This window comes from Protopterus annectens, chromosome 7.part0, assembly GCF_019279795.1.
Source record: "Protopterus annectens isolate FY-2018-M chromosome 7.part0, PAN1.0, whole genome shotgun sequence".
NCBI classification, from domain to species: Eukaryota; Metazoa; Chordata; order Ceratodontiformes; family Protopteridae; genus Protopterus; species Protopterus annectens.
In genome coordinates this window covers 1,269,851,787-1,269,879,200 of record NC_056739.1, presented here as the reverse complement: position 1 = coordinate 1,269,879,200, position 27,414 = coordinate 1,269,851,787, and the positions used below count along the sequence as shown (strand labels likewise).

The window sequence follows — 27,414 nt, the reverse complement described above, 5'->3', positions numbered from 1 at the left end:
ATTTCCCCTTTTCCTACAGTAGTATCATCTTAGAGTTAGAATATATAATTAGCAGGGGTGCTTGCCCCTTGGAAAAAAATGATTTCTTGTTGCTGCTTTTTGATCAGTTGCTGATTGACGAATTGTGTTTGATCACTTGCCATTCGACAAATGGAATTTTTAACAAATTGTCAGAGTTTTATATATATATATATATATATATATATATATATATATATACATATACACACACACCACACTCAGGTGTGTGTGTGTGTGTGGCTCAAGGCTGGATGTGTTTTGAAGTGATGGGCCAGAATAGTTGCAGAGTGACAGAAAAAGGAAGCTCAAGCAATTTTACTGCCCTAGATGATTTGCTGGTATGTTACACTGTTTATATGCATAAGATTAAAATAAATACTGATACTGATCTTCTCTATTCTTAATACATTACATTACAGAGCTATATGGCGAGGTCCAAGGCTACAGAATTCCACATAATCTAAACTTCATTATTCCAGTGTTTTATCTTCTGTGCAATGTCTCAAAGACATAAAGGTAAACTGAATGATAACATGAGGGATTTCTTATGCAAAACAAATCTGAATAATAAAGTGCTTCTAAAATGTACTTTTGGGGATGGACGCATGCTTTACAGACTGGCAAACTTGGCTTATACAGCCAAGTTTAGTATCTGAGAGGTTGAAAAAATGTTCAGCAAAGCTGGGAAAGAACATGTTACAAAGCTCTAAGCAAATTAAAGAAAACTGGAGAACAAAAATGCTGGCCCACTGAAAATCTTCCCAGTATTCCACATAGCTATTAATGATTATGTTCTTAGCCTTACTAAAAATGGGGGGAAAAGTTCTGCAGTCACTATTAACTGTCTTACGAGTATAAATATGAGGACATGTTTTAAGTTGATTAGAGCAATTCAGTATAGTAATCCTGTTTGCACGTATTATGTACTTACAGTTTCTGGCACTTCTCTTCTGCGTCTTCGCAGTTTTGTTTCCTTCACAGGTAGTGGTACCTGAAAGGTGCTGGCTGTACAGTCCAGGTTTCCATTTGTTAAGAAAAGCATCAGTTGAGTCAAGGCAAGCTGGTCACTATACCGGAGATCAAGATCAGTAGCCCAAATCTGAAAAGTAAAATACACTTAGAAAAAACAGCATTTGTTGGCAAATTACTCAGCAATACCAAATGTCATGCTTTCTCTTTAATGCCACAAACAGAAGAAAATATTTTAGTGGAAGATTTGTGATGTTACATTAAATGGAAACTACACAGTTATTTCTAAGAAATAATAAAACATCAGTTGCAACAAATACCAGTCATAAACATGACAGCAATCTGTATTTACCCTGTTAGATGGGAAGTTATATACAATAAATAAACATATGCACAATACGATATACTACCTAGCCAAAAGCTGGTTCTGTTCTTGCTTAATACCAGGATAAACTATATCCTTAAATGTGAACAAATAACTCCTCATACCTTATACCTCCTTACTCTCCCTTCTTCATTCATTTCCTTATTTCTACCAATTTCTCTCCCATAGCTTTCCCTGAATATACAATAAGCCTGCCCTTCTCTCACTTCATATTGCAATTCCTATTTGCATTACACTAACTTACCTTTAAATTCTCTATAAACTAGTCAGATTTCTCTAAATATTAAAATGTTTGTAATAACATTGTATTTATTCTTAATCAATGTTTTCATATTATGTCTAATTTTGTATAATTATTTAAAATCCTGTCCTGAGCACCCACAGCTCCTCTGTGCTGGTTCTGCGGTTTAGGCTGCTTGTTTTTGCCTCCCGTAATCCATCCCGGGTGCTCCCTCCCTGCTTTAAACGCAAAAGGAATACCTCCGGCCATCACCTGAAGACACCCTGAATTGGCCAGCTTGCCTGGTACTTAGAAAAATACAACTGAAAAGACCCCTCCCAACAAGATTGTGTAAATTAATCCATCCCAGGTGCTCCCTACCTGCTTTAAACGCAAAAGGAGTACCTCCGGCCATCACCTGAAGACACCCTGAATTGGCCAGCTTGCCTGGTAATTAGAAAAATACTACTGAGAAAGACCCCCCCCCCCAACAAGATTGTGTAAATTAATCCATCCCGGGTGCTCCCTCCCTGCTTTAAATGCAAAAGGAATACCACTGGCCATCACCTGAAGACACCCTGAATTGGCCAGCTTGCCTGATGCTTAGAAAAATACTACTGAAAATACCCCCCCCCCCAACAAGACTGTGTAAATTAATCCATCCTGAGTGCTCCTTCCCTGCTTTAAATGCAAAAGGAATACCTCTGGCTATCACCTGAAGACATCCTGAATTGGCCAGCTTGCCTGGTACTTAGAAAAATACTATTGAGAAGACCCCCCCCCCCCCAACAAGATTGTGCAAATTAATCCATCCCGGGTGCTCTCTCCCTGCTTTAAACGCAAAAGGAATACCTCCAGCCATCACCTGAAGACACCCTGAATTGGCCAGCTTGCCTGCTACATAGAAAAATACTACTGAGAAGACCCCCCCCCCCGCAACAAGATTGTGTAAATGTATTTTGCTTAACACTAATTAAATGTAGACTTGATGTACTATCGATAGAGTTAGTCTGCCCTCCTGTGCATGTGTTCTAGCAGCCTACCACAGACCGTTTGCCCTCTCCCCCTCCTGTTATCACTACCTTAGAATATATTTAAACCCAAGACTGGTCCAGCTATCCCTGCTGTTTGCTATCTCCTTCTACCATTAGGTGGCAGCATCTACCAATATAAATCCTAGATATTTTTTATAATCCCAACAAGTTTTATTTTTTCGCAAACAGTTGATTGTGAGTTAATATCCTTAGACTTTAAATATCTTCTCCCCCTGCTAAACCACCCTCTGTAAAGGCGGCCTTCATTTTCTGGCTGGAAATATTTAGCTCATACCTTCCAACTACAGCCTTTAAACTGCTCTTTGCTGATACTTTTTCTGCCATACTCACCTCTAGTGTTCTTTCCCACTCCGTTCGCCCTACGGGCTCACTCTGCTCCCCTACCCTGCCCCCAATTTCCACCCGCTCCCAGTACTCCTAGCTTTATTTCTATCTTACCCCACCCTCTCAGCCTAATTACCCAATACCAGCTCCCTCCTCATTACTCCTCCCACCTATAGCCATCCTTCTTAAACTCTGTAATCTGTACTCCACCTAATAATTATAGTCCCCTCCTCTTTCCTTAAATCTCTAGAATACCTCCATCACTTTTTAAACCCTTTCTTCTTCATAGCCTTCTCTATTTTCCTAACCACTCATACCACTCTCTCTTTGCTCCAACATGCTCTCTCAAGTTATCACACCCGCCGTCCCCCAGCCTCCTCTTTATGTTCCTACTTCCCTTATACTATGTTACCTCATATTCCACCTGTGCTTGTTCAATACCACCTACAAAGACAACTACCATACAAACCCGCCTTCTCCCTCTTACTCCCATTTCCACTCTATCTCCTCTTTACTCATTCAGCCCAACCCTCTGCACCTATTTCACCCTAAACTCTTCGCTATAAAGTTAAGATACTGTAACCTGCTCCATTCTACAATCTACCAAAATTCATGCCTGACAGACCAATATGGTTAAAGGATATCTCCTTCAACAACCTAGTCCAAGCTGGTGATATCCATCCTAACCCTGGTCCTACATCCTTTATTAACAGCACTCATCACTTACCCTCTTCTTCCTATCTCAACACCCTAAAGATTTTTACAATTAATGCACAAAGTCTAAACAACAAAGTACACCAATTTCAAGCTTGGTTAAGCCATAACAAACCAGAAATCTTAGCCATCTCCGAAACCTGGCTCAAGCCCTTTATTTCCAACTCTGAGATTCTGCTCCCAGGATTTCACTGTCTCAGAAATGACCGACTAAATAAAAAAGGTGGCGGCACTGCCCTAGTCAGCTCCAACCTACTTACCTTAATTCCCCTCCAAATTCCAATTCCTCAATTCCAGAACACTGAACTAACTGCTGGAATTCTAAAACTAAATAAACATAAAAATATCTGTATCATTGCCCTATATATCTCACCTGGTAACAATATTTCTGCACTCGAAAATATTCTCCTGTGGGCCTCTACTGAAATTAACTATGAAACTTATATCCTTGGTGATGTGAATATTGAATGGAATAAAATCAATTGCCCCTCTCCCTCCCTATCCATTAACCTCTATAACTTCACTCAAATAATCCTCTCCATCACTCGACCTAACAAAATAAACCCTCCCGGATCCACTAAAGATTGGATCTTAGTCTCAGATCCAAATAAAATAACCAATTCTGGCACAATTCCTGATACCTTAAGCGACCACCTTCCAGCCTTTATGCATCACTCAGCTAGTTCCTCCCCATACCAGCATCAATACATTCAAACTCGTAACCTCAGTAGCTTCAACCCAACTACTTTCTCAAATACTTTCAAACAAATTAACTGCAAATTCTAAACATCCTTCCTCTTGACAAGGCTATAGAATACTTCAAATCTGTCTTCCTTGATACTTTAAACTCACTAGCCCCACTAAGAAACAAAAGGATAAAAACTAAAACTGCTCCTTGGCTATCCAAAGAGACAAAACAGATTATGCACCACAGAGACAAACTGTGGAAGCTTTACTAAATCAATAAACTGGCCAATACCTTGCTCCAATATAAACAGCTCAGCAACCGTGCAAAATGAATGATCACCAAAGACAAAAAATCCTGCTATATCAAACTTCAGTCCAATAACAATAAAAAAAACAAAAATTCTGGAACTCAATAAACTCACTCCTCAACCCAGGCTCCAAGAATAATCCCTGTCCTGACCCAAGTAAATCTGACCTCGAACTAGGCTCTGAATTTAACTCATTTTTCATAGAAACTATTACTACCCTCAACAAGACATTTCCCAATAATAACCCAACTGCTCCACACTCTCCCACTTCTTAACTCACCATTTACTGGTTGATCTCAAACCCATCTCCATTAACTTTATAAAAAAACTTTTGTCCAAACTTAAACCTTGCTCTAACACTCCCGACAATATTCCCTCTTCCTTTTTAAAATGTGCTGCTAATGTCATTGCTCTCCCAATCAGCATCATTATTAACCTATCCATAAAAGAATCATACATCCCCAAACTCTGGCGCTCAGCTTATATTCTTCCTTTTCATAAAGAAGGCAAAAATACCAGGATCTCAAACTTTCGCCCCATTGCTTTGTTCTCACCAATCTCCAAAATCCTAGAAAAATGCATCCGCTTCCAACTTATGCCCTTCCTGACCCAAAACAATCTTCTCACTCCTACCCAGCATGGCTTCCGTGCAGGCCATAGCACAATAACCGCTCTACTCTCTTTCTTAGAAACTGTCAATCAAGCCCAAGATTCAGGACACTTAGTTTTTAATGTTTTACTCGATCTGTCTAAAGCCATTGATACTGTTTCCCACCAGCACCTTCTCTGTCATCTCTCAAACCTTAATCTCTCACATAATGCTTTATCCTGGTTCTCCAGCTATCTATCAGACAGATCACAGGTAGTCAAATGGAAGAACTCCATCTCTTCCTTCCTACCTACCCCAACTGGCGTAACACAGGGATCCATCCTTGGGCCAATGCTTTTTAACATCATCAATAACTTTCACACTGCTATTCTTGATGCTAAAATCATTCAATACGCAGACGATTCAACCTTAGTCTGCTCTGCCTCAAACCTCTCTGAATTGCTGACTAAAACCCAAACTGCCTTCTCAACAACTGAAAACCTCTCTCTCAATGCAAATAAATCAAAGATTCTACTGTTCCCTATCACAAAGGCCCTCCCCTATGATAAAAACAACTTCAAAGTCTATAGTCAAACCAACTGACCTATAGAAGTGGTCCCCTCTGCCAAACTACTTGGCATTACTGTAGAAGAACACCTCAAGTTTGATATTCATATTCAACAAAATATTAAGAAAACCCACCAAAAGCTAGGGTGTCTATATTAGAACACCGAACATTTGAAATGCCGGGTGTTCTAATATTGAAGTAACAGAAAACCAAATTCTTTCCTAGGGAAAGAATTTGGTTGTCCGTTTCTGTTGCTTCGGTATTTTCAGTGCTCTGGTGGAAAGTTATGGGTCGGGTTCAGGTAAGTGTGCAATTGTGTGGACGTGTAGGTTAGGGCGGGTTAGGTGAGTTAGGGTTAGGACACGGGTCAGGTAAGTGTGCGATTGTGTGGACGTGTGGGTTAGGGTGGATTAGGTGAATTAGGGTTAGGACGCGAGTGAGGTGACTGTGCAATAGTGATGGACCCCAGGGTTAGGGTTTAGGTTAAGGTAAGTGGATAGTTAGTGGTGTATGTATAGTTTAGTGTAGGGTAAGGTGTACGAGTTTAAGTGTATGTGTGTGGATTGCTGTTTGTTTGATGTGTTTGTGTTGTGTGTATGTGCTTTGGAACAGTGAATTTTTTCCCTAGGAAAAAATTTGCTGTTCCGAATGTTTGATGTTTTTTTTTCGATTGCTAGAGTTCGATATTAGAACACTTGACATTTTGAATGTTCGGTGTTCTAATATAGACCCAAACTCGGTATGTTGTATAGGAATAATTGCTTTCTCTCCAACTCTACCAGGCAAACTCTGGCCTCGACTTATCTTCTTCCTTCCTTATTATATGGAGCCCCTCTCCTAACCAACCTGTCCTCCTCTATCACCTCTAAACTAGAAAACTGCTACAACAAAATCTCTAAATTTGCCTCTAAATATAAAAATACCACCCATCACTGCCTAACTCTACAATCCCTGAATAGGCTTGAACTCCCAAACTACCTAGACTATTCTCCAACTCACTATTGCATACAGACTCATATTTCATCCAACAAAATGTCCTGCTCTAACATCCTTCCCCCTTATACACCCAACAGAGCTCTCAGATCTGAAAATCAGAACTTAATTACTATCCATAAACCTAAACGTCCTGCTGGCCAACTTCTCCTATCTTTCTCACTAGGCAAAAAAATGGAATTCCCTTCCCTCCACACTAAGAACCATAACAAACTCAGAAAACTTCAAACCCAACTATTCAAACACATGTCCACTAAATGGAAATGTACCTGCCTTCACCCAACCTAATCAAAGGGGGTTCTCTCTCTGGTTCCCAAGCTCTACAACTCTCATAGTTATCTTCCTATACGCCTATCTAAGCTCTCAACAATTTCTAAAGCTTCTCTCTAAGCTCTCAACAACTCCTACAGCTACCCTCACACAGCCTAATCTTGTAAATATTGTAAATAGCATTCTACTGTTGATGTGTGTATGTAAAGCGTATTTACATTTTCTTGAAAGGTTTGTATGTAAACTTTTTCCACACCTAACACATATCTGTTTTCCTCAAATGAAACTGTACGATCCTTACCTTCAAGCTTAATGAATTTGTTAACTATGCATGATATTGAATGCATTTATGAGTAACTATTCTACATAATATTATCTTTAATATTAACTATCAGTTGTATCTAAATTGTATAATGCATCTTGGAGCTTTTCTCCCCGAGCCTCCACTGAAAATGGGTCAATTCGGCCAAGTGGACTTCCCCGGTAATCAAACTGCAAATAAACAAATAAATAAAACTGTAATTTTTTTTTGTATTATTTAAAAAATGTAAAATTATTGTTCTTAAAATGTTTTGTAATTCTTTGGAGCTTAAATGTTTTGTAATACATTGAAGCTTTTTTCCCCAGGCCTCCACTGAAAATTGGGTTCCTACCCACTTGGACTTTACCAGTAATCAAATGACAATCAATTTGTAAAGTAATAATAAATTAATCTTGTTGCAATTTTGCAGGGTAGTTCGGATGTTATATGTGGACATACTGGTTGTTAAATGATGCAGGAATACAGTAGTTGAAAGTTAGGCATTGTCTATTGGATGAAAGTTACTAGAGTGTCAGAACTTTTTATTAGTATTTATAATGTTTTCAAATGAAAAGCTGATTGAGATTCAGATGGAAACCTGGCTGTCAAGTCTTTGAGTCATGCTGCACACTTCAAATTGTACCAGTTCTAGGTATTTACTGACGCCACTTATCATCTACCATGGTTATTAATACAATGTGGTGCAATGCAATACAATGCAAAATGTTATAAAATGATGGTAGCTCTTCTACTGAACTACACTTTTTGTATCAAAGTGGCATTTCCCAGATATTTGAATCCCTACCACAGTACTGCTTTGTGTTCTACATCTCTGAGCTTCATCTGAATATACCTGCTTAACACATATTTTATAACCCTGAATTCAGTGAAGAGAAACAATGCTTTCTCCACTTTCATCCCTCCAGACAGTTACAATATGATTGTGGACATTTGTCAGTGATAACTTCATACTGTCAGTCAGGGACATATTAACCAAGTTCCATTTTCAAGGTTTTAGCTGTGGAAGACATTTCTACTTTACTGAATGTGTTACACATTTTCAAATCATTCCAGTTAAAAAGCCCATCAAAAGCAGTGGAATACACAAAAAATACTGTACTCCTACGTTAAATAAACTTGTTCCTATATGTTGACCTTTATACCTATTATGTATTTTTGTTCCTTACTAAGGGGGGCATTTAGAGGTTACTTATGTAGCCATGTAGGCTTGAAACCCATACTGCAACAAAAGTTGTCCTTTGACATATATGTTGTCACCATTACAGATAATGTTCTCCATTTCAAAATGAGATACATAAAATATATCAAATACTAAGCATTCATCTTTCCAGTCTGCTTAGGCTTTAGAAACTTAAAACTTTGCACAAATGTCGGGGATCTGAGAGGTGCTTTCTACAGTACTTGGACATTTAGTTACTGGTCGTGTTGTCAAAGACTTTTCAGTCAGGGATAGCTCACTGAATGGAACTTTTTATATCTTTATTTTGTAAATTTCTCAGAGGTCTGGTAGCCTTGCAGCTTGTTATAATATATATGAGGTACCGGGAGTCTCTCTCTACATGGGTAGAGATATGATGTCAGTGACAGCCCCAAAGTAAAAAAAAAAAAAAAATGCTATCAAAGATCCATTGTGTCATCTGACTCCGACTCAGTAGTCTTCATTTAGGCAGTTGTTGATGACTGCATCTATATTCCTGAATGGCAGTGGTGGAACTACCCTATGATTACAGATATGACGGCTGTGACAAACCATGTGCAGATTTCATGCTTGGCCTATACAGATGTTTTTACATTTAAAATATGTGTGCTGCTGAGTTACACATAATCTCAATACAGCGTTAATCTGTAACTAGACCAGACTAGACTGGTCACTATTAAAATCAGTGAATTTTTACTGTCACAGGGGTTCAAATGGAGAGATAATAAAATCAATAAGAAAAGAAGAGTAGTATTACTGGAACTGAATTCATCCTCAAGTCTTGGTGAGTACCATCATGAGGTAGACCCTTTTTATACAAAATCTCACCAAGATAACACTGATATATAGACTGGACAGAAGTAAGTTAAAAAATAAAAAAGGCAGCTGGGTGCACAAATCCCAGGATAAAAAGTGCCTATCCTGGTATTCACACTGGTGCCAGGACTGGAAAAAAAGACAATGCAGAATCTACACGATAGGGAAACATTCTTATAATTTGGTAGACCAGGCTCAGGGGAAGGATGCCCCCCCCCCCCATTGTAGAAGGGAGTAATAGTCTACAAAAAATGACAGGTCAAAAAAGAGCCATAAAAATGAAAGAGTGAACTATTGAGAATAAGAAGGAAATTTTGTATTGCTACTATTATGCAAGAAGCCCAGAATTTCCTGAGAGAAGATATTCAAAACGATTCAGAAAGAAATTAGAGGAAAGAAAAATACTTGCACAAGAAGAACTGTCAAAATTTCAAATGCAAATTTATGTTCATTAATACAACAGATCCATGAAAAACATTATATAGACCAAGAAATCTCAGGCCATTTGGAAAAAGAAGCAACGGAGGAAGTGAGAAAATATACAAAACAAAATTCATTGATTTTTGAAAGGTATAATACAGAAATATGAACATGGCAAAGAAAGAGAGATCTGATATGGTGCAATGTTCATGCAAAGGAGAAAACCAGACTAATCAGTACAAAAAAGGAGCTCCAACATTATTTAAAGAGAAATACAGGCAAAGGCACCCACATATGGAAAATTTCACAGCACAAAAAATAAGATCACAAAAGGGGAATGTAGAACAGAAAATCTGTAAAGTAGAGGTTAAAGACATTAAAGGTGAATTTATAGAATTCCTGGGAAGTGAAGGATATAGTGTAGAAAGTCTATCACAGGTTATATCACAGAATGATGGAAAAATGTTTCTCCAAATCTGAAGAAGATATATGGACATGGGAAGAAAAAGAAATTTAATATGCTGCAATATTTATGCAAAGGAGAAAGCAAAACTAATTTATACAAAAAAGCAGCTCCAAAGATATTTAAAGAGAAATACAGTCAAAGAACTAAGTAACTGAACACAAAGATTCTTCCACAAAGACCAATAATATACACAACTGAGCTGTTTCAACCTTTCCAACTTGCTTAAAAAATACGGACACCACATCTAGCACTTTCATTCACTTTATTGTCTGTGAACTTCCTTAGAAACAGTTTGAACTCCACCCCAAGCACTTTTTATAGTAAAAATTCGATCACATGTTAACAAATTTCATATGCACAATTGATTCATATCAAAACATTAGTTAATAATATAAAAGCTAATTTAAACAAATAACTTAAAAATATTAATTGTTTCATTTGTAAGAAACATTTTATATTAATAGTTTCCTTTAAACCAGGGGCATAGTCTGCTCCTAAATGTAATTGCCAAATAGTTTCCTTACATTCCAAAATAACCTTAGTGTCACCCATAAATACATTTTTACTAACACTATCTAATACTGAAAATGTAAACTTCTTAAAGTCTTTGCAGACAGTGGAATGTCTTCCTAATGCATTTGTTTGATCTTTTTTCTTTACTGCCAAAAGATGTTCACTAATTCTTTTCTTTAAACATCTTGTGGTCATGCCTACATAATAACTGGGGCATGAAAGACATTGGGCAACATACACCACCATTTCACTGTTACATGTGTAGTAATTGTTACACCAAAATGTTTTACTAATATGTGTAAAATAAATAGACGAGGAATTACTTATGTATGTACTTATTACAGTATCTACAATTATCACAAGTGTAGGTCCCTTTAGTCACAATGTTTCTACCTCCACTTGTATTTTTGTTCATGCTAATAAACTTTTAATGCTATTTACCTTCTTAAATGTGAAATATGGTTGTTCACCTATAATTTTATAAGGTCCTGATTACCCATCAATACTTTCCAATTATTTACAATAATGTTCTTAATACACCACATTTCATTTGTAATGGGTAATACAAATGCACACGAAAACTCTGTTGTTACTGTCAACATTTCTATTTTGCAAATTGTTCTGTGTAGAATATTGCATTTGATGAAACAAAATAGGACTAGCTTTACTTTTTCTTAAAACTGTCACTTCATTTTCTATAAGTTCTAGTAGTCACTTATCATAGCCTCTTGCCAAAAAGAATGTCCTTAGGATCTGCATTTCTTCAATAAAAGTGTTGTCTTGCGATGTTAATCTACTGAGTCTAGTAAGTTGTCCCTTAATTACTCCTTTTTTCATGTGAAATGGGTGTAGACTTTCCTTATGTAAGTATTGATTTGCAAAAGTTGATTTCCTATAGATGTTACTAATAAACTTTTTGGAACTATGATCATATGTCAGATGTAAGTCAAGGAAATCTATACTATTGCCATACCCTCCTATAGTAAACTTTAAGAAATTTGTAGTACTATTTAGATACTCAACAAATTTTTCAAAATCTTCAGGGGTGCCGTGCCAAAGGAAGAACAAATTGTCAATGTATCGATGATAAAACAGAATATTTTTTTCAAATGTACTATTTTCAATAAATTTGTCTTCCCAGTTGGCCATTACTAAATTTGCATAAGCTGGGGCAACCTTTGCACCCATGGCCACTCCTGAGATTTGCTTGTGTAGTTGGTTGTTAAATTTAAAGAAATTGTTATCTAAAACCAATTCCATGAGGGTACAGATTGTGTTGATTTTAGAGTTGTCAAACACACTTTTTTTAGTCAAATATTCCCTTAAAAATTAAATTCCTATCTCTTGATCAATACATGTGTACAGTAAAGTAACATCCAATGATGCAAAACAAAAGTCTGCACTTGACACATTTATCTCTCTTAAATGTTCCAACAAATGCCAGGAATCCTTCAAATAAAATTTTGAAGCTTGCATAATAGGATTAAGAAAAAAGTCTAGCCAAGTAGACAAAGTTTCAGTTTTAGATCTAGCAGCCGATATAATAGGTCTAAAAGGAGGCTTTTGGTTATTTTTCTGTATTTTAGGAATGCCAAAAAGAACAGCCATTTTGGGATGTCCAACTTTTAGAAATGTGTAACTTTGATAATCTATTTCACCTTGGCAAAACATATCAAATAAACAAATGTCTAAATGTAAAAACCTTTCATTAATAAAATTAATATCCACCGCTTTATAAGTGTTCTCATCCTTTAACATAATTTCTATACAACTATTGTAATCAATCTTATCCATAACAACAATTTTTCCACCTTTATCTACCTTCATTACTCTTAGTTGACTGTTGTCACACAGAGTTTTCAATGCCTTAGCTTCTAAATCATCCAAATTATAAGTGTTTCTATCAGGTTTAATAGCTCTAATACCTGTTTCACATAACCTTTGAAATACTTGAAGCATACCTAATAAAGGTGGATTAAATGTACTTGCTTTTTTAGGGCCCATATTTGGGGTCTAACAACTAATATATTGCATAATATACTTTAAATTTAATTTTGTTAAAGCCAGTCTGAAGTCAATAACAACTCTAGCTATATTAAATAAATTACAAGGAATGAAAGAAAAACATTTTTTTAAGGAGCTCTATTGTAGGTTGTGATAAAACTGTACCGGACAAGTTTAAAATCTCTATGCTATATCCAGTGATGTCACACCCACCTACCATTTCTTTCTGCTCCTGCCTCTTCCCTTTCCTTTGTTCTGTACTACTTTGGACCACATTGGTCCTCGTTTGTTCCCCTGCTTGTCTACTAAAAAAGGGGGGGGGCACATTGTTAGAGGTACTTGCTCCTTGACTAACACTAGAATTAGTGACATCATTAGTCTTGTGCATTTCAATAATTTCACTGCCTTCTACATTAGCTGTAGTATTGTTATTAATACCACCAAGTGAACCACGTACATTATTGTTGTTTTCTACATCATTAGAAATAGGACATGAATTAGAATTATTAACAATGACATGGTTTTGATTGTCATTGTATTTCATCGTATTATTATTGTTGTTAACTGTGTAAGCAGCCTTATTGCCATAGGCAAAAATGTCCCGCCTCAATTTCTTCTGTTTTTTTCACCACTATCGTGGCTCTTTGTCTATCTGCTTTTGCTGCTATACCACAGTACAAATTATTAAACAATGAAAGACAAGAAAAGTTTTTGATTTTCTTGTCTAAGTCACTCATTTGACTCTTAGTCACTTCCATCTGTTTAACATAATGTTCGGTTAGAATACACATGAGGTTTAATCCAAATTCGTTGAACAAATCTACCAGTTTGCTAAACAGACTATCTCCAAACAAAACACAATTAGGAAATTTGTTGGTCCTTAGACCCTGCGGAACACATTTACGTTTTATGCATTCTCTGAGATAGCTAATCTCTACATCCAGCATAACGTATTTCATAGTTAGCTTTTCCAGATCAAAAATAGCTTATTTACCCAGTTTTTGATCCGTTTTACTGTTAGAAACAGTTTCAGTACTTAAGGATGTATCTTCCTCAAACTCTATGATGTCAGCAAACAGATTTTTGTTCGTTTGTAGTACATGCTCCAAAATGCTATTCTCTGAGATAGCTAATCTCTACATCCAGCATAACGTATTTCATAGTTAGCTTTTACAGATCAAAAATAGCTTATTTACCCAGTTTTTGATCCGTTTTACTGTTAGAAACAGTTTCAGTACTTAAGGATGTATCTTCCTCAAACTCTATGATGTCAGCAAACAGATTTTTGTTCGTTTGTAGTACATGCTCCAAAATGCTATTTTGAGCAGATAACGGATCCTCAGACTGTATCCCATCAGCCTCAGTGACTTGTGTACTGCTCAAAGCTTTCAGACCAGGTCTCAAAGAATTTTGTTCCTCACAAGAAGCGGAAGTGCCAACAGTCGCATTTTCAAGTCCTCTTTTGATAGCGATTGAAATTACATTGGTAATTTGCTCCGAAAATTGAGCAAAATTGTCAGGAATAGGATAGGTGGATAAATTCAAAAGTGTGTCCTGTGACATACTTTAAACCACTTTCGTTGGAAACGGACCAAAACACAATTCCAACACAAAAACTAAGTAACTGAACACGAAGATTCTTCCACAAAGACCAATAATATACACAAATGAGCTGTTTCAACCTTTCCAACTTGCTTAAAAAAGTATGGACACCACATCTAGCGCTTTCATTCACTTTGTTGTCTGTGAACTTCCTCAGAAACAGTTTGAACTCCACCCCCAAGCACTTTTTATAGTAAAAATTTGATCGCATGTTAACAAATTTCATATGCACAATTGATTCATATCAAAACATTAGTTAATAATATAAAAGCTAATTTAAACAAATAACTTACAAATGTTCATTGTTTCATTTGTAAGAAACATTTTATATTAATGGTTTCATTTAATTGGAACCTTTCACAATACAAAAAATAAGAAAACAAAGGGAAAAGTAGAACAGAAGATTAGTACTGGAGGAGTTAAAGAAATAGAAACTGAATTTAAGGATTACTTGCAAAGTGAAGGATTTAGTATAGAGAATCCAACTCTGGCAAAGTCACAGCATGATGGAACAATAAGTCCCCAAATTACGGAGAAACAGGCAGAATGAAAAGCATCTGATCACTTGCCATGTGAAGATAATCTGGTGCCTTCAGTATGAAACCAGTACAAAAGTTCTGTTGGAGTTGCACAGCAAGAGAAGGAACAGGAAACAGCGGCAACTCTGCTGCTTTCAGTGTTGTGGAGTGATAGGCCAGTGAGTTCCCATATGAAAAAGCAATGGATGACTCAGGATGTAGCTGAAGAGAATATGTCACAGGAAGATGTCCTGGAACTTTCTGTAGAATGCCAGCAGGAAACAGAGAACAAAGAATGTGCCCTCAGTTTAGAGAAAAATGATTTAAGGGAAGAGTTACTTGATTTAATAGAGATGGATAGACATATTAAGATCGATGAAAGAAATTAATTATAGAAAGTCAATAAGACCCAAAATGTTGTAAGTCTGATAAAACAAATGAACACATTAATCAAGACTATTAACAGAAATTCAGGTGAGATAATAGAATTAAATAGGATATATTACTGTGCAGCTAAACTAATAACAGATAAAGTCTTACCAAAAAAATACAGGGCAATAAGGGGAAGGAAGGGAAGAAATCAAATGCCATCAAGGAAGTATCAAACAGAAAAAAACTATAAAGCAATTAAGACAAGAAGTGTCAATGTTACAAGAATATAGAAGAAGGAAAGATCAACAAAAATATTTAGAAAGATATTGTTAGAAAAATATGTATTAATGTGTGTATGCTTAATGCTAATTAATAATCAAAAGAATTAACATGTTTTTCATTCTATTTTACATGCACTGTGTTATATATAAATTGAGTTTCATATGAGACTGAAAAAGATGCTTTTTGAAAACTGCAGTATGCTTTCTGAAACTTGCAAGATGCCCTCTGACCTAACAATTGCTAGCACAGCAATATTCATGTTTATGCCTTTTGGAAATGTACTTGAGAAGCAGGTGCTTATCTGCTAGGTCAGGAACGAATGAATGAACAATACTATATTCTGTAAATGTAATGATTTTAAACAATCAGCTCTGTTCGAAGCATGAGAACATGTGCAGCTGTAGAAGCTTAGAGATAAAGTAGATAAAGGATTATTAGTGAAATGAACTGTTAGCATTGTGATTGAATTAGCCATAGTACCTTTAATGGTAACATAACATGTATCTAACTGGTAGTAATCAAGGCCATGTTGTTTTCCTCAGGAAGTTTCTCACAAAAATTGTTAAATCAGCAGAAATTCATGGGAATGAAGGTCAACAAATGATGATGATGAAAAGGCTGGTAATCTGTTACGTCAGCTTGGTAGGCCATGTCTAGTTAGAGAATGTATAAAAATGAAAATATTTCCTGGTTCTAGTTAGACAAACTCTGTAATAGCACTTTTTTTGCCTCCTTGCTGCAAGATTAAAGTGCCTTAACCTGAACCTACCGTGTTTTGATCATTTTTAAAGTATATTTTTCCTTTGACAGTTTGGTCCTTCGAGCCAGATAGTACCTCTCGCTCTAGGCCTAGGTCAGAATTGGGCCCGGTGGCATGCATCCATACGGAGAAGAGGCCAAATCGGCTCTTCTGTTTTGAAAGACCTCCGACTGAATTGTCGTTCGAAAGAGGCCAGCCACTGTTTCTGATCTGGGATTGGAGGACGAGTCAACGATCCGGTGGATCAACTCACGGAGGGTCAGGTAAGGAGGAATTACCTTATTTCTGTTTTAAGATCAGGGACTAGTTGCAGAACTGTTTTTGTCAGGAAGATACGCATGTGCAGATCAGGGACAAAAACGGTTACTGTATTGTCATAGATCAGGGAAACAGAATAGGTAGCCAGTTATTCTAGATAAACTGTGAAAATGTGTAGAACCGTGGTACCACATGATAAGAAGGGTTACGTAACAATTTACAGCTTAGCTAAGGCAACATGGGAAATCAGTGCACGAAAAGTTCCCGAGACCCGCCCCTAACTGAAGACGCGAAATATATGCAATTACAGCGTGCCGACAATGTTAAGTATTATACAAAATGGGTTGATAAGTATAAATTCGATGGTAATTTAGATAAACTTGCACTTATTAAACTTGTCAGGCAACTTAAAACAGACGCAAAAGGTCAATTAAAAAAGCAACGACAATTAGGTGTTCCCCAGGCACATAGGTGGCTTGAGGAAGCAAATTGCAGGGAACAAAAGATTAAAAATTCAAAAACAATGTTCTTAGACAAAGAAGATAATAACTTGGTAATAGCAACGGCCCCTCCTTCGCCCCCTCCACTTCCCTTACCAGAATATGAAGTGAGTGGACAAGCTGATCCACCTCCGCTATACCCAGCTGTTTCTAGAGCATCAAAACCGTTTGTCAGGGATCCTATCAAGATAAGGTCTCGAACACGTGACTTGAGAAAGGAGATTGAACTATATGAAATAAATAGAAAATCACGAGCTATGAGTGAGGAAGAGATATGTCCACTCATAGAAGTACCAAATCCTCAGGCAGGACAGGATCTGACTCTTTTAGCTTATAGACCGTGGATGCCGGAGGATGTCCGGAAAGCCACGGAGGGAATTCCCCATCCGAAAGTGAATTTTAGAAAATTTTTAGAAGACTTACAGGGTATGAGATTAAGTTACCATTTGAACGGAGAAGAAGTAGAAAAAGTAGTTAGACAAATTGTAGGTCCAGATTGGCACATGATCAGTGGCGACTGGAATCCCCGTGACGCAGAGCTTAGACCACTCCCACATACTAACGCAGAATTAGATGGCAGAGTAAAGGGTCTGGCAGACAAAATCTCTGAAAAATGGAAGCCTAGGGCTGACTGGACTTGCATTAATCAGTGCATTCAACAAGAAGGTGAAACGGTTGATAGATATTATGCTAGATTATTAGAGTGTTTTAATAACCACTGCGGAATGCAGATACCAGAAAATCAGACACATGATTCCCCTTATGAGCAGCAGCTGAAGAATGCATTCTTGAAAGGTAGTATAACTCCCATTAGCAGCTTCATTACAAAGCACATGGTAGATCGTACGAGTACATTACAGCTATTACTTGAATATGCAAGACATGCAGAAAGACATTTTAACAGTAAAAAGAAAAAGAAAACCCAAGTATTTTCAGCAGAAGATGGGTCAGAAGTTTTTGTAGTACAAACTGGAAGAAAGGGTAAGAAAAATACCCAGGGGAAATAAACAATCTGATAAGCGATCAGAGGATTTTGAAGAAAGAAAGAAAAGGGTGAATGTTTTAAATGCGGGAAAAAGGGACATTTAACAAGGGATTGCAGGCTAAATAAGAAGGTGACTACAGAAAATAAGGAGGATGAGGAATGACTATATGATAGTCAGGAATCATTGAATGAGAATGAATGGGAAAAGACAAGTGCAAATGTGATAGCAAGGGTAGAGGATGTGACAGAAGGGGTAGAGGATGTACATGAATTTGTAGATGTTGAAGAAAATGAAATTTTAGACTTAGCTTTATTGGGCCTAGAGCTCTACTTAGCAGACACAAAACTGGAAGTGACGCTTCTAGAAGAGGGAAGGGAAGTCAAGTTTTTGTGTGACTCAGGGGCTTCAAGGACCCTGATACATCCTACCAAATTACCAGAAGATTTAGAATCACCAGATTATATACTAGTAAAAGCAGCTAATGGACAGCTGTATCGGGAGCCACTCTCCCATGATATAGCAATAACAGACCCCATTTCAGGAATGACCCAGAAAAGTAAAATTGTGGTTTCTGCAAAATGCCGAGTAAATCTTTTGGGTAGAGACTTAATGCAGTTATTTGGCATAGCCGTAGTTCCAACCATGCAGAGTATGGAGGCACAGCAACAAATGGATACTTTTGTAGTGCAGAGACAAAATAGCACTCACAGCAAGCTCTGTGCACACAAGAAAATAAGTAATACCAAGTCCAAAAAGTCAAAACTGTTGCACGGAGGAGCAGGAATCTTGAAACGCAATGTCCGTGTATACTCAAAACGGCTGCCTGCTATGGCACACCATCAACTGCTGTTTAAATTCAAAAGTCAGTTACAAAAAGTCACAACTTGCTATTCAGCACTATCAGGAACTTCCAATTGCACCAGTCAACTCCACCGAACAATAACTTGTAAACACACCAATACAATAATCCAAGCGTTCAGCGAAGTAAAAGTAAAAGAAATGGTTTATTGAACATCCGGCAAGAGCTTTCAACAAGGTCTTCTTCAGGCCGTTATACAACTTTTCAAAAACCTTCACATACATTTATAGAGGATGTGACATAAACAGTCTGATGTCATATCCTGTGCAATTTAAAATCTGTTAAAAATAAAAGCATTCTCCTAACCATTCAGACACTGTAACAGTTAAACACATAACATTCTTGGTGGGAATAGCAAATACAACTACTGTTTGCAAAAGCATCAAAAAATTTTTTTAAGCCCTATAACTGTTATGAATAAAATACATTAAAATTTTAAAATTACAAAACATTCTCCTAAACATTTAAATGCTATGGAACTAAAATACCTAACCTTTCGTTAGGTATAACATATTACATACGACATTTCCACGTGCGTTGACTAATATCACAAGTTACAATATTGTTCGCACAAACATCGTCAATTACAGTTCTGTGACTATTCACACTGAAATACCTTAAAATACCAAACATTCTTCTAATCATTCAGGCGCTGTGGAAGTGGTGCGCCTAACATTCCGTTAGGTGTAACAAATTCTAATATTTCCAAGCGTCTAACTCTTGTTAGTTAAATCACCTATAAAAAATCTACGTGTGTAGATAAAATCTTACTCACAGAAACTACAGTGAGAGAGTCCTGGTTCAATAGCTGTCAACAGTGGCAAACTCTAAATCCAAAATTGCATACACACATATATCCAAGTTGCCGGTTGCTGCTTCATCTTCCGGCAATTGGAAAACTATAACGAAAGCGGAGCCAATATTCCTATTTTAACTTAATGTAGACGATCGCTTTAGCTATTGTGAGGGGCATATCTGAAATGAACACTTCACACAGTTCAGCTAAAATAGCGAAAAGTTTTAGATATAATTATAAATTATAAATAAATCTACAAGCAGTATGCGTGATCTAACTACATATCTAAATGGCTTAGTATGCACTGAACTTATAAGGCAGAAGTTCAAGTTGAAGTAAACATCCATACCCACACGAGTGCACTGCTGTTTTATTGCACATTAGGGTTAGCAGTGTTATTTAGTATTTTGTAGTTATTGCCTCGTCATAGGAGAAGCATGTTTATTATTATATCACTTATATTCGAAGTACCTGATGGGGTACAACTCTACTAATAAAGGCGCAAAGTGTCCAAGCTTATTGCTCCTTTCTATATTTAATATTTAAAAATTTAAAAAACTGCAAAGGCAATAATCTATCCTAAAATATAAAGTGCGATTTAAAGGGGTGTCTGTGACATTTAAATCGGTGGGTTGGTGGGAATAGGTAGGGAGTGCAAGAAATGGTGAATGATCCTTTTTCAAGTGGTGTCAGAAAACTAGGGAAGCAAGCGAGCACAGAGGCTGAGTCAAAATGGGATGTACTAGGCTGTGTGTTGGAATATAACTGGAAAACTGGATTCAACGAATAGGTTTGCCTTTAAGTATAGGCTTGATAGATATCCTGTCATTTAGGCCGGGGCTCCTATCAGCCCTCAATCTAATAATCCATTTCACCTCTGTCTGTTCTGTTTTATTGTACACATCCCCTCTTCTATTACCAGGTTTGTTCAAGTCTATTACTTGAAACACAAAACTATGTTCCTTCGAGGTGTTCGAAACATGTTTGGCCAGTGCATTGGATTAACATAGCATCTTAATTTTATAGACATGCTCCCTAATTCTCTCTTTTAGTTTTCTATCTGTTTTTCCTACGTAAAACTCAGGACAATACACGCAGGTGGCCAAATATATAACATGTTCAGAATCACATGTAGCTGGTGATGTAAATGTGAATTCTTGTTTAGTAGTTGGGTGCGTGAAGGCATTGGATTCTTTGATATATCTACATTGGTTGCATTTATGACATTTCTTAGTTATATTAATGTTATCACCACTAGATGCTTCTCTATCTATCCGATTTGGACCACATAACATCTTATGAAGGTTCATTTTATTTTTATATGTAAATTTAGGGGTATCACCTAACACCTTAGAAATGGTTGCATCTGTCAAAAGGATATCCCAATGTTTCTTATAAATGTACTTAATGCTATTTACATCTTGAGTAAAATGTATGGGAATCCGAATACAATAATTACTATTATCAGAGAGCTATCCAGAGCTCAATGTGTCAACATGTTGCACAGCAAAATACGGATGTGCTCTACCTTCCCTTAGACTGTCTATCCCTCTAAAGTTTTCTTCAATTTCTTCTTCTGCATACGACCTATCTAAGAATTTAGTCCATAAGTCGTCTAACTCACCCAGAAATCCTGGATAATTAGAGTTCAACCTGGACGCTCTCATCACTTGGCTCCTCATAATATTACTGAATATATGACCTGGATGCATGCTGCTGCGATGGAGTAAGGTGTTTCTATAGCATTTTTTCCTGTACACTCCTGTATTCAGGGAGCCATCAGGAAGCTTCTCTATGTACACATCTAAATAGGGTATAACTTCTTTCGATTTAGCCATAGAAAATTTTAGAAATTTAGTAGCCGTGTTCATTTCAAATTCCAGAATATTTAATTCCTCCTCTGTACCACCCCAAATCAGAAAGAGGTCATCGACAAATCTGGTGTAACAGAGAGCATATTTCCTAAATCTATCAAACTGAAAAAGTGATTCATCCTCCCAATCAGCCATAATTAAGTTGGCGTAGCTATTGGCACAGGAAGTGCCCATAGCTACGCCATCCTTTTGTATATAAGTCTGACCATTAAAAATGAAGATGTTGTTCATTAATACTAATTCCATTAAGTTACATATCACCTCAATTCTACCTTCAGAATAAGTGCCTTCCTTCATTAACCGTCTATTAAGCCTTCTGAGTCCATCTTGATTTGGTATCACTGTGAAGAGTGACTGGACGTCAAATGTTACTAACAATCTATCATGTATGTCATGCTTATTTTGGGTTTCTACCATTTTCTCATATAGTTTAATTAAGAACTGTTTCGTATCCCTCAGTATATGCTCATACTTGTTGACTATAGGCCTTAATAAAGATTCCAAGTATAGAGATATGGGCTCGGTAATCCACCCTTTACCAGCAACAATAGGTCTCATTGGTGGACATTCACCATCTTTATGTATCTTGGGGATACCTTGAATGATAGGTATAGTAGGATGTTCAACTGTAAAATATTTAAATAATTCCTCATTAATTCCTTCAACATAACATCTAAACTGTTGTACACATTAGATATAATCCTGTCAACTGTGTTAGTATTAATCTTTTGGTAGAAGCTATTGTCATCTAACATTGAGGTCATCCGTTGCTTATAGAAATCCATGTCCATCACAACGAATGGACCACCCTTATCAGCAGGTCTTATCATAATTGTCCTATCATTCTTTAGGCTTGTAAGTGCTTTTCTTTGGGTTGGTTTTAAGTTGCCAGCCCATCTCTTATTTCTATTAGCATAATCATTCTTATATAAGTCTTGTTCAACAAGTTGAGAATAAGCTTCTATGAGGGGATGGTAGTTAGGAACATAAGTGCAAGGTTTTCTGAATGGATGTTGTGTTTCCAAAGAATTATGAAAATTTAATTTGCAAGTTACGAATAGTTTCAAGTCAATAACACTATCAGTAATGTCGCTTCTAGTAGATGGAATAAAAGTTAGGCCTTTTTCTAAGACAAACTGCTCTTCTTCAGTCAATTCCCTGGTGGATATATTCCACACTAGGGATTTTTGTTCCCTTGCCAGATCTTCTTTAATGTAGGTCCAGTTTGAGTTTGCTCTGCTGGCCTCTTTCTCTGTCTCCCCCTGCTTATGGAACGTCCTCTCGCCTCTCCCCCTCTCCATTGACTATGAATAGGGAAAGGGTGGGGTGGGCAATTACTCTTACTGGGAGTTCCATTTGTGGTAGTGCATGGGGTCAAACTATTATTCATATTATCTCCACTTATACTATTAATGCCATCCTCTATATGTTCACATACATCTATTCATCTATTTGCTTCCTCAAATACAGAGATATCATGTGCATTACTTACTGGTGATGCAATACCATTATTTCTATTATCATGGTGTATCAAAGCTGATGTTACTATAGTTTTCTTTTTCATGCGACCTTGTTCACCGTCTTTTCTTTTAGCTATACTGTTGCTACCATGTATACCTGATACATTCAGGTCTCCATCACTCCATGTATCTATTAATACATCTTTCTTGTTACTACTAGTAGTGAGCAGTTTATCTTGCATCTGTTCTCTACCATCCTTAGGCCCTGTGAGCGATGTCTCCACCCTAGGCCAGGTGAAGACATTGCCCCTTTTGAAATTGTTGGTGTCCCTCCTAATTTTATCTCTTTTTTGTTGTAGTAATTTTTTCTCAAATATGAATACACCATCTAACATCCTGTCTAGTCTAGTATCTAATATTTGTTTTGGGTACAATGTATATAAACTCACTTGTTGTTCTTTAATTTTATCCCTCAGGGCATTTTCAATGGGCAAAAAATATGTGTTCAACAGTTCCATATATTTATAGCTAGTCTCTAAATTAATCTGTTGCCATAAATATAGTAAATCTGTGTATACTGTTCCAGTAGTGGGCATTTTTAAGACCCTCAACCCCCTAGGAACGATTTTATGTGCTATACAGGCTTCAAAATGTTGTCTCTGTAATTGGAGACGTTTTAACCTCATAAAATCACTTTCCATCTCTTGTAACATTGTCTCAAGCCCTTGATATTCATGTAGTATGTTTTCATTCTCATCATTACCAATGGAAAAATTGTAATTAAGTAATGGGTTGTTCTCACCTTTAACAGCATTCTCAAACCTGCTATTATTAACAGCAGGACACGTTTGGGATTTCATAACAACTTCCGGATTATAGGGTAGTTCTATAGAAGAACTTTCAACATTTTTATCTGCCATGCTTGTGTGAGTGGTATAAAATAAATAAAATCACAAGGCAGAGACAAAATAGCACTCACAACAAGCTCCGTGCACACAAGAAAATAAGTAATACCAAGTCCAAAAAGTCAAAACTTTTGCACGGAGGAGCAGGAATCTTGAAACGCAATGTCCGTGTATACTCAAAACGGCTGCCTGCTATGGCACACCATCAACTGCTGTTTAAATTCAAAAGTCAGTTACAAAAAGTCACAACTTGCTATTCAGCACTATCAGGAACTTCCAATTGCACCAGTCAACTCCACCGAACAATAACTTGTAAACACACCAATACAATAATCCAAGCGTTCAGCGAAGTAAAAGTAAAAGAAATGGTTTATTGAACATCCGGCAAGCGCTTTCAACAAGGTCTTCTTCAGGCCGTTATACAACTTTTCAAAAACCTTCACATACATTTATAGAGGATGTGACATAAACAGTCTGATGTCATATCCTGTGCAATTTAAAATCTGTTAAAAATAAAAGCATTCTCCTAACCATTCAGACACTGTAACAGTTAAACACATAACATTCTTGGTGGGAATAGCAAATACAACTACTGTTTGCAAAAGCATCAAAAAATCTTTTGCAGCCCTATAACTGTTACGAATAAAATACATTAAAATTTTAAAATTACAAAACATTCTCCTAAACATTTAAACGCTATGGAACTAAAATACCTAACCTTTCGTTAGGTATAACATATTACATACGACATTTCCACGTGCGTTGACTAATATCACAAGTTACAATATTGTTCGCACAAACATCGTCAATTTCAGCTCTGTGACTATTCACACTGAAATACCTTAAAATACCAAACATTCCTTCTAATCATTCAGGCGCTGTGGAAGTGGTGCGCCTAACATTCCGTTAGGTGTAACAGATTCTAATATTTCCAAGCGTCTAACTCTTGTTAGTTAAATCACCTATAAAAAATCTACGTGTGTAGATAAAATCTTACTCACAGAAACTACAGTGAGAGAGTCCTGGTTCAATAGCTGTCAACAGTGGCAAACTCTAAATCCAAAATTGCATACACACGTATATCCAAGTTGCCGGTTGCTGCTTCAACTTCCGGCAATTGGAAAACTATAACGAAAGCGGAGCCAATATTCCTATTTTAACTTAATGTAGACGATCGCTTTAGCTATTGTGAGGGGCATATCTGAAATGAACACTTCACACAGTTCAGCTAAAATAGCGAAAAGTTTTAGATATAATTATAAATTATAAATAAATCTACAAGCAGTATGCGTGATCTAACTACATATCTAAATGGCTTAGTATGCACTGAACTTATACGGCAGAAGTTCAAGTTGAAGTAAACATCCATACCCACACGAGTGCACTGCTGTTTTATTGCACATTAGGGTTAGCAGTGTTATTTAGTATTTTGTAGTTATTGCCTCGTCATAGGAGAAGCATGTTTATTATTATATCACTTATATTCGAAGTACCTGATGGGGTACAACTCTACTAATAAAGGTGCAAAGTGTCCAAGCTTATTGCTCCTTTCTATATTTAATATTTAAAAATTTAAAAAACTGCAAAGGCAATAATCTATCCTAAAATATAAAGTGCGATTTAAAGGGGTGTCTGTGACATTTAAATCGGTGGGTTGGTGGGAATAGGTAGGGAGTGCAAGAAATGGTGAATGATCCTTTTTCAAGTGGTGTCAGAAAACTAGGGAAGCAAGCGAGCACAGAGGCTGAGTCAAAATGGGATGTACTAGGCTGTGTGTTGGAATATAACTGGAAAACTGGATTCAACAAATAGGTTTGCCTTTAAGTATAGGCTTGATAGATATCCTGTCATTTAGGCTGGGGCTCCTATCAGCCCTCAATCTAATAATCCATTTCACCTCTGTCTGTTCTGTTTTATTGTACACATCCCCTCTTCTATTACCAGGTTTGTTCAAGTATATTACTTGAAACACAAAACTATGTTCCTTCGAGGTGTTCGAAACATGTTTGGCCAGTGCATTGGATAAACATAGCATCTTAATTTTATAGACATGCTCCCTAATTCTCTCTTTTAGTTTTCTATCTGTTTTTCATACGTAAAACGCAGGACAATACACGCAGGTGGCCAAATATATAACATGTTCAGAATCACATGTAGCTGGTGATGTAAATGTGAATTCTTGTTTAGTAGTTGGGTGCGTGAAGGCATTGGATTCTTTGATATATCTACATTGGTTGCATTTATGACATTTCTTAGTTATATTAATGTTATCACCACTAGATGCTGCTCTATCTATCCTATTTGGACCACATAACATCTTATGAAGGTTCATTTTATTTTTATATGTAAATTTAGGGGTATCACCTAACACCTTAGAAATGGTTGCATCTGTCAAAAGGATATCCCAATGTTTCTTATAAATGTACTTAATGCTATTTACATCTTGAGTAAAATGTATGGGAATCCGAATACAATAATTACTATTATCAGAGAGATATCCAGAGCTCAATGTGTCAACATGTTGCACAGCAAAATACGGATGTGCTCTACCTTCCCTTAGACTGTCTATCCCTCTAAAGTTTTCTTCAATTTCTTCTTCTGCATACGACCTATCTAAGAATTTAGTCCGTAAGTCGTCTAACTCACCCAGAAATCCTGTATAATTAGAGTTCAACCTGGACGCTCTCATCACTTGGCTCCTCATAATATTACTGAATATATGACCTGGATGCATGCTGCTGCGATGGAGTAAGGTGTTTCTATAGCATTTTTTCCTGTACACTCCTGTATTCAGGGAGCCATCAGGAAGCTTCTCTATGTACACATCTAAATAGGGTATAACTTCTTTCGATTTAGTTATAGAAAATTTTAGAAATTTAGTAGCCGTGTTCATTTCAAATTCCAAAATATTTAATTCCTCCTCTGTACCACCCCAAATCAGAAAGAGGTCATCGACAAATCTGGTGTAACAGAGAGCATATTTCCTAAATCTATCAAACTGAAAAAGTGATTCATCCTCCCAATCAGCCATAATTAAGTTGGCGTAGCTATTGGCACAGGAAGTGCCCATAGCTACGCCATCCTTTTGTATATAAGTCTGACCATTAAAAATTAAGATGTTGTTCATTAATACTAATTCCATTAAGTTACATATCACCTCAATTCTACCTTCAGAATAAGTGCCTTCCTTCATTAACCGTCTATTAAGCCTTCTGAGTCCATCTTGATTTGGTATCACTGTGAAGAGTGACTGGACATCAAATGTTACTAACAATCTATCATGTATGTCATGCTTATTTTGGGTTTCTACCATTTTCTCATATAGTTTAATTAAGAACTGTTTCGTATCCCTTAGTATATGCTCATACTTGTTGACTATAGGCCTTAATAAAGATTCCAA

At 36.7% G+C, this 27,414-nt stretch overlaps 1 protein-coding gene across 3 annotated transcripts in view; it reads right to left on the bottom strand.

The window, feature by feature from the left end:
* IQCH (IQ motif containing H) overlaps positions 1-27,414 on the bottom strand; it is a 4,045,691-nt gene that overhangs the window by 659,659 nt on the left and 3,358,618 nt on the right. For all 3 annotated transcript variants that reach the window (XM_044077880.1, XM_044077881.1, XM_044077882.1), the window contains one exon: positions 953-1,120. In XM_044077880.1, the coding sequence (XP_043933815.1) occupies positions 953-1,120 (168 nt within the window). The remainder of the gene's footprint in view (positions 1-952; positions 1,121-27,414) is intronic.